Source organism: Cynocephalus volans, chromosome 10 (genome assembly GCF_027409185.1).
Source record: "Cynocephalus volans isolate mCynVol1 chromosome 10, mCynVol1.pri, whole genome shotgun sequence".
Taxonomy (NCBI): Eukaryota; Metazoa; Chordata; class Mammalia; order Dermoptera; family Cynocephalidae; genus Cynocephalus; species Cynocephalus volans.
In genome coordinates this window covers 53,212,809-53,226,081 of record NC_084469.1, presented here as the reverse complement: position 1 = coordinate 53,226,081, position 13,273 = coordinate 53,212,809, and the positions used below count along the sequence as shown (strand labels likewise).

General features: G+C 57.7%; 1 protein-coding gene across 1 annotated transcript; it reads left to right on the top strand.

Annotated features, from left to right (window-relative positions):
- The first annotated feature begins 2,174 nt into the window (after positions 1-2,174).
- On the top strand, positions 2,175-12,083 carry BCL3 (BCL3 transcription coactivator). The gene is made up of 9 exons (XM_063111096.1): positions 2,175-2,569; positions 4,275-4,428; positions 8,891-8,999; positions 9,421-9,625; positions 9,727-9,815; positions 10,000-10,077; positions 10,692-10,859; positions 11,219-11,336; positions 11,469-12,083. Exons 1-9 carry the CDS (start codon positions 2,314-2,316, stop codon positions 11,654-11,656), a joined length of 1,365 nt encoding a protein of 454 aa, XP_062967166.1. The 5' UTR covers positions 2,175-2,313; the 3' UTR covers positions 11,657-12,083.
- Positions 12,084-13,273: the final 1,190 nt, after the last annotated feature.

Genomic DNA, 13,273 nt, shown 5'->3' with positions numbered 1-13,273 from the left:
ATCTCCTTTTCCCCCAGACTCCTCCTTTTCTGCCAACTCTCTTCTCTCAGAGCTGCCTCTCCTCATCAGATTTCCTCTGACTATGCTGACTCCCCACACTCAGATCCTCTCCCCCTCCCTTAAACCATCTGTTTCTCTCAAACCCGTCTTCCTCCTCCTCCCTCAGACCCTTTCATCCCTCATCCTCAGAGACTTGTAACCATCAGCGCCTCTCTCTCGACCTTCGAAGCCCCGTCTGGGCCAAGCGTATCTGCTGGCCTCTCCAGGGCTGCTACACCTGCCCCAGGGGACAGGGAGTGGGTTAGGGCCGCCACCCTAAGCCCCGTCCCTCTGAGCCTCAGCTTCCCTTTCTGTACAATGGTGTAGTGCTCCATATCCCACTCCTCTCCTGTGTTTGAGGGTCCCCAGAGATGAGAGCTGGGTGGATGAGGAAGCAGTACCCAGCCTTTCCAACCTAATTCCTTCACCTCTTGCCTCGCTGTAGCCCCCACAACACTGGCAGGTAGGGTTGACATTGGCCCCATTTTCCAGAAGGACAAATTGAGAGGGGATGGCTCGTCTGAGATCCCACAGTGAGCAAGGGGTGGAGGTGAGATCTGAACCCAGGTCTGTGCCCCGGATGTTTCACCACGACAGGGCGCTGAGAGGGAGATCCAGAGAGAGAAAGGAGAGAAGAGGGAAGGGTGAGGCCTCTGCCCACAGCTGCTCCTCACATCCTGGGTTAACGATCCACCAGGGAGGGGCCCGAGTCCGGCCAAAGTCCCTTCCCGGGGACCGGGGCCCCTGGCCCCACACCCACTTTCAGGGTCCAAGGGAAACGCACCTAGAGACACCGAGGCAGGGTCGGGAGACAAGCAGGGGGTGGGGCAGACGCGGGACGGAGAGACCGAGGGGCAAAGAGCGACCAGAGGGAGGAACAGGGAGACCCCGCGTGTCCTCTGGGCAGGTCTGGGGTGCAGTCCCCATTCCCCGCCACCCGCACCCCCACCCCTACCCCCACCCCAGGTCCCCAAAGCCTCTCCCTTTGCCTCCTGGGACTCAGTGACCCGGATTCAACCCCAGCGGGGCCCCGCCCCCAGGGATATCCGGGAAAGCCCCGTGCCGCTGGGGCCCCTCCCCGGGGCGGGGAGAGGGAGAGGGGGAGGAGACTGGGAAGAGGCCCGCCTCTGCCCCCCTGCCCCCTAGCCTGTCTGAGTCATGCCCCCAACTCGCCCAGCCTGTTCCCCACCCACCCACCTCTGCCCGGGGTGGGAGGGGGAAGTGGAGGAGAAGTGGGAGTCAAACTGCCCGCCCCCCGCCACCACCACCTGGGGCCCGGTCCTTGGTCGCGCTGACTCCGGCCTGCTTGCTAGTGGGCTCTCTGTCTCTCACGACCTCGGTGTCTCCAGCCCCAGGTGTCTTTCTGTGCATCTAGGATTCCCCGAGCACCCACTCTGTGCCCCGCGCGAGCCCAGCTGGTGCAGGGACCCCGCGGGGAGAGACATTCGGTGTTTCTCTGTGCACGCCCACCCCCAGCCACCTCCAGACCTACGGCTGAGGAGGCACACGGAGCAGACAGAGGTGGAACGGGGGAGGCGGAGGAATCGTCCTGGGCGCCTGCTCAATGCCAGTGCCTGCCCTGAGTGCGTCTCTTCACTCCCACAAGGGAGGAAAGGTTCAGAGAGGGGAAGTGCCCGGTCAAGGTCACCCAGCGAAGAAGAATCGGGATTCCAACCCACGACCTAGCGACCCCGGGGCCTCATGGAATTGCCTCCCAGGGGAAGAGGCAGAGCAGCAGACAGCAACCCAGAGATAAAGAAGTGGTGAGAGGCGCAAAGAGACAGCCGAGATAGAGACTGAGAACAGAGAGACCCTCAGAGAGACAAACGCGGGGACTGGGGCTCAGAGAGACACCTACTCAGAGGGAGACTCAGAGCTACAGAAGTAGAGAGACAAAAACACAGACACAGAGACTGAGAGCGGCCCGCTGCAGCAGGGGCGGGACCCCCAACCCCAGATCCCGCCTTCTCTCCCCCCACGCCCCGGCCGAGGCCGAGCGGCCCGGGGCGCCGTGGGCAGGGAGGGGGCAGGCTCCGAGCGCGGGGCGCGGCGCGGGGCGGCGGCGGGTCCAGGAAACCCCTGGGGCGGACGGGTGGCCCCGGGGGGGGGGGTCGGGGGCGGGGAGGCGGGCGGCCGGCACCGCCCCGGCCGACAAAAGTCCCTTCAGTTCAGCCGGCGGCAGGGGAAGTCCCGGCGCCCGGCGAAACCACCCTCGGTGCCGCGGAGCCGAGCCGCGCTCCGGCCGCCCGCTCGGCCGCCGTTCCCGGCGGCCCCATGCCCAGATGCCCCGCGGGGGCCATGGACGAGGGGCCCGTGGACCTGCGCACCCGGCCCAAGGCCGCCGGACCCCCCGGCGCCGCGCTGCCGCTCCGCAAGCGCCCGCTGCGCGCTGCCTCCCCAGAGCCCGCTGCCCCTCGCGGCGCTGCGGGCCCCGTTGTCTCCTCGGACCCTCTGCGCGGTGGCTGTGACACGCCGGCGGTCCCCGGGCCCCCACACGGCCTGGCTCGGCCAGAGGCGCTTTACTACCCAGGTGAGTGACCTCCGCGGGTCGGGACCGGGTTGGGGCCACACGAAGCATAGGGTGATCAGAGCCAGGAGACAGCTCAGGACACAAATAAATGTGGTTCCGGGTAACTTGAGGAAAAGGGATTAGAATGTGAGGTCCCAGGAATATAGATATTAAACCATTATGGAGCCAGGGAGCAGGGCCTTGGGACACAGATATGAAGGTCCCAGAGAGCTAGGGGTTAGGGGACACTGGGGGACAGAGCCCAGGGGCCAACTGGCACAAATAATAATGAGCCAGGGGACAGGGGCCAGTGGTACAGATATGAAGGTGTCAAGGAATCAAGGGCAAAGACTGGTGTCCCAGGGACGCAGAATTACAAGCTCTTAAGAAGTCAGATTTGTAGGGTTATTAGGAATCCCCACTTGGGCCAGAGTAACTGGGGTTCCTGGTATCTAGATATGTGGGGTCAAAGGGAGTCAGGGGAACAGATATTAGGGATCCCAGGATGTCAAAATCTCAGGAACCAAGATATCAGGAGGCATGGGGAATTAGGAGAATAAAGTTGGGGTTCTACGCACCCCAATATCTGGGATCACAAGGATCCCAGGAAACAAATCAGAGTTCATAAGGCCCAGACACAAGGGGATCCTGAGGAGCCTGGGGAACAGAGACCTAGGGTTCTGGGCACCCAGTTACTTGTGGCTACAAATGAGCAAGGGTCCTATCTGGAGTCAAAAGGTCAGGTGGCCCTTCAGGGATTGGGAACTGAGGATTCTAGGAATGGGGGGGTAGGACTGGGAAATTCTGGGACTCAAGGATTTAAAGCCAGGATGAGGCTGGCAGAAGGCCACAGAACCCTAAGGCCTGGTATTGGAGATACAAGGACCTGAAAACTTGAGAGTTCTGGAATGGGGGGCCCCCAAATATCAGCAGATATTGGAGAAGGCCACACACCTTTCTCTCCATCTGGTCTTTATCTCTGATCTCAAAGAAGGGGCATCCCCTACCACAGCTGTGGCCACTTCGCCATACCCGAGTGACCCCCCAAAACTGCAGAGAGCCCATCTCTAATGTCCCCACATCTTTACCCAGTCTCTGCACCTTCCCCCCACATCAGTGCAGCAGTTGGAGAGCCTCAAGCCGTGCATCAGGAGGCCTACCATTGCCTCTCCTTTTCCCACTCCATGGGTGAGAACCCAGGTCTCAGTTTTCCCTATCTGTATGATGGGTAGATACAAAATCACTGGTTGTCATTGTCTCTTCCAACAGTTTGATCTGAACAGGCTCTGGCGCCGCCCCCTCTGACCCTAACTTTTCCCTAAATCCACTACACACTCACTCCACACACTACCTTCCCTTCCCTTCCCTCCCTCAGCCACAAATCCACTCAGTGAACAGGCCCTGGGATCCCCCTCCGGGGTGATGATGGAGGGATCCTTCTGCACTTAAGGGATTCTTTGTCTGGTAGCAGGTAGGGGTCAGACACATGAAAAGATAAGTGACAATGAGAGTGACTAGGGCTAGGGGGAGGGGAAACTGCTGAATTCAGAGGAGGGATGTGGAAGAGGGTTTGTCTTGGGCCTTGAGGAACCAGTATTAGATGCAAAAGGGACCTGGGAGGAAAGGCAGATGACACTGCAGGAGTGAAGGCCTGGAGATGGGGAGCAAGCTGAGGGTGTGTGGGCTTGGCCTTACCGATGTCCTTTCTCTGTCTTCTGATGTCCAGGACCTTTACTGCCCCTATACCCCACCCCAACCATGGGCTCCCCCTTTCCTCTGCTGAATCTGCCTACACCCCTGTACCCCATGATGTGCTCAATGGAACACCCCCTGTCAGCCGACATCGCCATGGCTACCCGTGCAGATGAGGATGGAGACACGTGAGTGACAGTCTCCTATTAATGGAGTGGGGGAAGGGCTGACCAGCCCTACACAGCACAGGGGCACTCAGCTCCAAGAACCCAAGTTAGAATCCTATCTCCACCACTGGCTGTGTGACATTGAGCAAGGTCCTTCCCCTCTCTGAGCCTCAGTTTCCTCCTCTGAAAAATGGGCAACCTGAGAATGCCTACCTCCTAGGGCTGTTTTTGGAGCAGTGGTCTTCAGCATTTTTATCACAATCCAAAAATGAGGAATACATTTCATTGACTGGTTTTCTATATGAATTATGCATGCAAAACTACTAGCACTGGGCCTAGTTTACGTATTCAATAAGTGTTAATTAATATTATTGCTATTATTTATCTCAAACCCAGCACACACACATATATACACATAAACTTGAAATAAAAATTGTACAAAACAAAACAATACTCACCCTGACTACATGGGATCTACTTTGATATTTTCTATTCTAGCCTACTTCATGGTTTCATGGCCATAGCCCAGTAAGTTAATTTAATGATCCCCTAAATTGATTTCACAAACCCCAAGCACCTGCAGTTTGAAGAACAGGCTTATGAGGCTGCTGAGGAATCCTACACAGAAGGGTTTAGCCCTGTGCCTAGCACATAGTAAGCAATCAATACAATTGACCATCATGATTATTACTATTTTATCAACCTGGGTTTGAGTCTCAGCTGGCCACTTTCTTTCACTTCTGTGCCTCATTTTTCATTTTTCCCCTCTGTAAAAACAGGAACCATAAGTGTGTGAGGGTCTCTGAGGAAGAAATGAGATGATTTATGTACAACACTTATGTGGGAATTGATTTGGGGACTGGAAACAACAGGTCCACAGGTAGAGATGAACAGGCCCATTTCTGCAGAGAAGACAGGGAGCAGGGGCTCCAACACTGACCCACTGGGTGACTTCATGTCCCTGAGCCTCAGTTTCCCTGTTTGGAAACCAGGCTCCATAATAGCACCTATCACAATTAGGATTCAGTGCAATGATGTGCACATAACGGGCTGGGCAAACAGTAAGCGCTCAATACATGGGAGTGGGTAGTGTTTGAACAGAGCTCCCCAGGTGGTTGTGAGCCATTGCTGTGAGCCCGAGCCAGAGAAAGTGCGGAGATACATAAAGGGCTGAAGAAAACCTGGTTCCCTCCCCTTCTGGGTACTTCTAGGGGGTCATCCGTAAATCTAATCTAATTTGTATCTGCCCCCAGGGGTGAGCTGTTTGTGGCCTGGGAAAGCAGGGTGCATGCGAGAGGCCGCCAGCCCCACCAGTCTCCCGCCCCAGCTCCTCCCCCCAGCCGCCCTCCCCCGCTCCCCGCCGTCTCCCCCAACGCAAACACTTCTGCCTCAGCTGCCGGCTGGGGGAAATCCCTTCCCGCAGAGCGCGACCGCAGCCCAGCTGCTCTGCCTCCCCCGCGTCAGCGCCCGTCACTCACTGGCAGCCCCCCCTTCTGGCGCTCCCTCCAACCTTAACCCCTTCCGCTGGCGCCGAGACTTTACCGGAACGGGCAGCTGGCCCAGCCCCAGCCTGCGCCACCGGCCCCACTTTACACTGGCGGGGGAGGGGAGTGGGGGGAAGTGGGGAGAACGGCGGGAGAAGCTAAGTCTGGCTCCGAAGAAGCAAAGGTTGGGGGACCGGACTTCTAGCTTCTCACAGGGAGCAAGAGCCGCAGGACATCTGGACCCCAAAGAGGTTAGGGACTGGGGAGCTAGAAATCCAGATCTCCAAGAGAGGGGACATGTTCTCAGTCGCGGAGAGCAGAGGTAGGGGCACTGTATCCCTTCATCCCAGAGGCGGTAAGGAACAAGGTCAGCGGCAGCTTGGGGACATGGCTCTCGGAGGGACCTTAGGGGCAGGACAAGCTACATAATTTGCAGGACCCTTTGTTCAAAAATTTCAAGATAGCGACAGCAGAACTTTAAACTGAGCGCTGGGCCCTTCTAAGCGCTGAGCCCTGTGCAACTGGACAGTCACACACGAGCCAGTGAAACTAGTCGTGCCTAGGGGCCTGGAAGCCCGTGTCCCTAAAAGGGCAAGGATTGGAAAGCCGTATTCCTGGGTCCCCAAGGGGAAAAGGAAGGGGATAACTTGGGGACCTAGAGCTCAGAGGGACTGGAGAAGTCCTTATTCTTAAGGAAGATTTAGGGCACTGTTATTTCTGGCTCCCAGGAGATCTTGGGAGTGGATGCCAGGATATGGGGGACAGGGAGCCAGCTGGAGTCAGCCCTGAAGGACAGAGTTCCAGAGGGGCTCCCAGGCTGGAGGACTCGGGGTTCTGCCCCCCACCTCCACCCCAGGGGAGCTAGGTCTCTTTGGACAGAGCTCGCCCATCCTCCGCCCCATTGGAGGATGGAAATTGGGTGCCGGGGGTGGCCGGGGTAGATCCCCGGCGGAACAAGCTTCCCTCCCCCGGGAGCAGGAAGCGGAGCCCCGCCCAGCAGACCTGTTACTGGAAGTCCGAGGGCTGGGCCGCCCCTCCCGTCCCCACTTCCTCCAGCCCCGCCCCACCCCCTGCGGCCCGCGCGTTTATGGGAACTCAGGCCTGGACGGTTTCTCTGAAATCATTCGCTCCCTCTGCCCTCACTTAACCCCGCCCGCCCTCAGAGGGACCCAGGCCGAGCGTCCTGGGAGACGCGGGGGGTGGGGGGGAAGGGTACCTTCCTAGGGAGCCCTGGCCCAGTTCTGGCCCTTCCTCCAACATTTTCTTTTTAAATTTGGCTTTCACGATTAGGATCCAGTTTCAGCGATTCACCTGCATAATCTCATCCTGGCTTGTGGGCGTTATTATGGGCTATACATTACAGAGGAGAAAACTGAGGCTCTGCGAGGCCACGTGACTTGCCCTTGCACACAGCTAGAAAGAACTGCAGACCAATTTGCAACCCTGGCCCGCTCAGCCGCCAAAGGTCCCAGGATTTCTGCACTTCCATCAGAGTCCCCTGGGAAGCTGGTTTAAACTGGATTCTGGATGCACATTCCAACAATTGGGAGAGGCACTGATTACCTGCCTTCGCAAGGCCCTGGTCAGTGAGAAAGTAGTTGCTCTAATAAATGGACTTTAAATAAAGGTCATGCAGCCTGTGTACGTGCATGCAACCACGTACAACGTACAAACACCTCAACTCTGCACCCCAGCTCATGCAAACGCATGCTTGTGCACATCCCTCAGCTCTAAATGGCTGTTCTAGGTTGGGATCCCTGGGAAGCCAGCAGGGAGTTTATTGGGGAGATGGATCAACACCTGTGGGATGAAGGAAACAGGTCTGAGCAGAGGGAGAAGTTGAGCTGCTGTGTCTTCTCAACAGGGCCTCAGGCGTCCCATGTGGAATGTTGAGGTTGGAGTGGCATTCGGAGTTGGGGCCAGGCCGTCTATGCTGGCATTGACCAGTCACTGGATGCCATTAGATTGTGGCTGTCCCCATCCGCATGGGGCATGACCTTGGGCAAGTGAATGTGTTCAGCTGAGGTTGTCTGAAAGCTGACAATCTTCCCAGAAGCTGGGGCAATGAGTCCTTCAGTCTAGAAGGGGGTTCTGGGCTGCATAGTCCAGCGTCCAGAACAATGACCCCTTCCCAGTTTGTCCCACCTCCCTTTTAGTCAAAGATTTTGTCCCACATAGATAATCAGCCAAATCTCTTGGGTTGGAGGCTGAACTTGATATACTAGTAGAGACTTTGTAGCATCTAGTTCATCCCCACTCATTTCACAGATGAGAAAACTGTGGCCAGAGAGGGGTGGGAACATGGCCACCAGCTTCAAGCATGGCCAGGGTGACCACTGAGATGGATTCATCTATTCAATGCATGTTCATGGAGCACCTGCTCAGCAGTGGGCAGTGAACAAAGCAGGCAAAATGCCCTGCCTGATGGAGTTGACATTCTGGTGGGGAGATTCAGGCAGGAAACAAGTAAACTATACCATGTGTCAGGTGATGATGTGGAGGAAAATTAAGCAGAGGGAGGGAGAGTGAGTAGCTGCCATACCGTTTTAGCCTCTGCCCGAACGAGGGGAACGAGCCCTGCAGATATCTGAGTAAGACTGTTCCAGGCAGAGGGAACAGCCAATGCAGAGGCCCTGGGAGGTGTGTGTGCTTGGTAAGTCTGAGGAATGTAGGAAGAAGGCCAGTATGGAAAGTGGAAGGAGATCAGTCAAAGGGTAAGAGGGGAGGCAAGATCGCTTTTGGACCATGGTAAGGACTTGGGGAGTGGGAGCATGATCTGACTTAGGTTTTAAAAGGGTCCCTCTGGCTGCTGTGTGGGGGAACCAGTGGTGGCTCATCCGGGGTGGAGGGAGTGGGAGTGGGTAGAAGTGGTTGGATTCTGGAGATATTTCCAAAGTATCCAACACATACTCGTATTGGAGTTTTCACTGCCAACAGCATGGAGGTGAGAGGTGACCAGCCTGTAACGTCTGTGATTTCTCCCCCTGCCCTGCCCCCAGGCCTCTCCATATTGCTGTGGTGCAGGGTAACCTGCCAGCAGTACATCGGCTTGTCAACCTCTTCCATCATGGGGGTCGGGAGCTAGATATCTACAACAACCTACGACAGGTGAGGCCAGGAGCCTAGACTCCTCAGTCTGAGGGAGGATACGACTGGGGGTCCAGAATCCTGGGTCTGAGAAAGGAGGTGATGGGGGCTTAGATTCTTGGGGCTAAGCAGGGAGGTGATCCAGACTCCTGGTTCCTGGGGAAGAGCCCTGGGGCCTTGGACTCTTTGCTCCTGCGAGGGAGGGGGCCTAAGGACCTAGACTCTTAGGTGAGGGAGGAGGAGACTGGGGCCCAAGAATCCAGGCCCTGGGGAAAGCGGAAAGGAGGAAGAGCAGGGGGTCTGACTCTTGAGTCTAAGGGAGAAGCCCCAAGTTTCCATTCCTGGGTAAGACTATACTGGGAGTCAGGATTCAGAATAGCTGAGGAAGGCAAGACTGGGATGCAGGGCAGGACACCGATGCCTCACAGTCGCTGTTCCCCAGACACCACTCCACCTGGCTGTGATCACCACATTGCCGTCTGTGGTCCGGCTCTTGGTGATGGCTGGCGCCAGCCCTATGGCACTGGACCGCCATGGCCAGACGGCGGCCCACCTGGCGTGTGAGCACCGCAGCCCGAGCTGCCTGCGTGCCCTGCTGGACAGTGCGGCCCCGGGCACGGTGGACCTGGAGGCCCGCAATTACGATGGTGCGTACCTACCACGGGGCAGGGTGGGACTGTCCTGCCGGATCTGGAGTCCATAGGGGGCTGCAGAGGCCTATGTTTGACCGAGCCTTCCCCTCTCTCAGGGCTCACCGCCCTCCACGTGGCCGTGAACACCGAGTGCCACGAAGCCGTGCTTCTCTTGCTGGAGCGTGGGGCGGACATCGACGCGGTGGTGAGCAGGCGCCTGGAGTCGGGAAGGGGCGGGGCCTGGACCAAGAAGGAGGCGTGGCCAGAGGGTGGAGCTGGCGTGGAAGAGCGCCCGGGTCGGGTGGGGTCGGACCGAGCGGATGGGATGCGGACCGCCGGCACTTGGCCTGAGCTTGGCAAGACTCAAAGACCTTCCTTCCCTGCCGCAGGACATTAAGAGCGGCCGCTCTCCGCTTATCCATGCCGTGGAAAACAACAGCCTTAGCATGGTGCAGCTGCTGCTGCAGGTGGGTACGGGCCCCGCCTCGGCCCCTCGCCCACCCCCTCCTCTGTCCCGAACTCTGCTACCGTCCCCGCCCCTGGCGCCGGCCTTGCCTTCCAGTTCTGGCTCCGGCTCTTCCTCCACTTGCAACCCTGACCTTCCTTCTAGGTCTTGTTCTTCAACCCTCTCACTCCGCTCCCCTGGCTGCAAACTTGTCCCGGGCCGTCACCCATCCCTCTGCCCCCTCAATGGCCTAGGTCCCTCCCTGCGATGGTCTTGATGACCCCGCCTTCCGGCTGTCGCCCTGTCCCCGCGCTGTCCTTCAGTCCCGACTCCATCTACGATCTGGGTCAGATGCTGGACCCTTTCCCGTCTCTGACTCCGCCCCTACTTCGGCCTGGGCCGCCGTGTCTGGCTCTGGTTGACTCAGCGCCGCCAGCCCAATCCCGCTGTGACCTGCCCTCGGTTCTAGCTTCCAGCCTTCTAGGACTGCACCCCGATCTGGTCCCGCCCGAGGTTCTGGCCGCCGTCGCGGGCCCCCACCCTCTATCCTCCGACCCCGCCCTTCCCGGGCCCCCGACTAGGCCCGGGCGCGGCCCGGTGGGCACCGCTGTTGACCCGCCCGTCCCCGCCCCGCAGCACGGCGCCAACGTGAACGCTCAGATGTACTCGGGCAGCTCGGCCCTGCACTCGGCGTCGGGCCGCGGCCTCCTCCCGCTCGTGCGCACGCTGGTCCGCAGCGGCGCTGACAGCGGCCTCAAGAACTGCCACAATGACACGCCACTCATGGTGGCGCGCAGCCGGCGGGTGAGTGCGCGCGTGGGCGGGGAGCGCGGGGCTGGGGAGGGGCGTGCGCGTGCGTGTGCGCGTGCGCGTAGGAGGCTGCGGGTCGAGCGCCTTCCACACGTGTCTGCGGGCAGGTGGCAGTGAGCGTGCGAGGGTGTGTGAGTGAGTCCGTGCCAGTGCGTGCAAGGGAGCGGGTGTGAGTGGTAGGGATGAGGAGAGACAGAGGCACACAGAAAGGAAGTGACTTGTCCACCTTGACATACTGAGAAAGAGAGTTGATGTTCAGTTCCCACCTGACAGGTCCCGTGAGCAAGGACAGAGAGAGAGGGAGGGCTAGGAGGGCAGGTGTGGCCTGGGGGTGACCGCCCATCTTCCTCCAGGTCATCGACATCCTGAGGGGGAAGGCCACCCGGCCTACCTCCACGTCACAGCCGGAGCCGTCCCCCGACAGGAGCGCCACCACCTCCCCTGAGAGCAGCAGCCGCCTCAGCTCCAATGGTGAGAAGCCAGCTCCCCACCTCCAGCCCTCCTGCCGGCTGGCCCCCTCTTCCCTCGGAACCGGGAGCCGGCCCCCACCCCTCTCAGGGTCTAGCCTCTCACTGCCCTGCCTCCTCTCCCTTCCCTCCACAGGTCTTCTTTCTGCATCGCCATCCTCCTCGCCCTCCCAGTCTCCCCCCAAGGAGCCCCCTGGATTCCCCATGGCTCCCCCCAATTTCTTCCTGCCTCCTTCATCTCCACCTGCCTTCCTGCCCTTTGCCGGGGTCCTCCGAGGCCCTGGCCGGCCAGTGCCCCCCTCCCCAGCTCCAGGAGGCAGCTGAGAGGGACGGGGGGGCAGATCTCGGACTCATGAGGAGGGGCCTCCCTGCCCTGGGGGAGTCAACTCTTTGGAAAACTGTGAAGATCTCACTCTGCCCCCCCCCCATCTTCGGGACCAGGATTTGCACAGAAGCACGCGCACCTTCCCATAACCCCATCTTCTGAACACAGATATCCCCTCTCGTCCCCTGCCCAGAATTCTTACCCCATCATTCTCAGGCATCAGTCCCTTGTCTGGAGTTCCATGCACATGCTCGTTTCCTTCTCTTCTCCCAGAGCTTGTGGAACCAGGGAACAACCACTCCCTTCTACCCTCTACCCAGATGGGTGAGGAAGGGAGAGATGGGCCATAGGTGGGCACTAATAGCAATGTAAATTATTAGGCATTTTGGTTGAATTTCTTTTGTAATAAACTATTTTTGTACCATATTCCTTGCTTGGCTGGGCCTCTTTCATGAGGTCTGGAGGAAGTGTGTTTGTGTGTACACACACCTGTATGCTGTATTCAGCTGACTGTAAGTGACTTTGTGAGTCTTGGACTTATAATCGTGTGTGTGACTCTGGGACTTCTGGTGTGTTTGTGAAAGTTGCCATCATTGTGTCACTGTGTCATTGTTTCTGGGGAGGATGTGGTGTGTGACATCTTCCCAGAGAATCCTGTTGGATTCCATAGTGACCCTGGGTGTGTTTCTGAGGGATTCTGCAGTTTGTGGGTCCCTGTGGTAACGCACAGCCGACTACAGTTCTGATCGTATCTGGGGGTCTGTGTGTGTATCGTTCGTGAGCGTTCAATTGAGACCAGGCGTCATCATGCGTTTGTTTCTGTGAGGCTGCCTCACGTGGTGTGTCACATTCTACTCAGTGGCTCCACAGCTGCCCCCCCCACCCCCGGAGACAATGCCTGTGTTTTGACTCTGGGGTGTGTTTCTGTGTATCAGTTGGGGTTTGTATTAGTTTCCTGTCACCACTGTAACAAATCACCACAAACTCAGTGGCTTAAAACCACAAAATTTATTCTCTTAGAGTACTGGAGATCAGAAGTCCAAAATCTGTTTCATTGGGCCAAAGTCAAGGTGTAAGCAGGGGAGGTTCCCTTGATTTTTCCAGCTCTAGAAGGTGCCACATTCCTTGGCTTGTGACCCCCTCCTTGTATCACTCCAAACTCTCGCTTCCATCTTCACATCTCCTACTCTGATATCCTGCCTCCCCCCTTATGAGGACTCCTATGATTACATTGGACCAAGCCAGGTAATCCAAGATCATTTCCCCATCTCAAGATCCTTAACTTCATCACATCTGCAAAGTCCCTTTGGCATGTAAGGTAATATTCGTGAATTCCAGAGATTAGGATTTAGTTATTTGGGGAGCCTGTATTCAGTCAGCCACAATCAAAGAAGCAGCACTACGAGAAGGTATACGAATAAGGGCTTTGGAACAGGGATCTGACCATGATCGGGAGGGGAAGGTGTATATTTAGTGACAGAAGAGTAGGGACAAGCTGGAACTTCAGTCAGTTCCCACTGCCTCCAGCCTGACAAAAGGGGTATCCTGCGGGAGAAGCTGGTGGCCTTGGTCCCATTCTATTGGTTTTCATAAGTCACCGTGTGTTTCTATGTTTC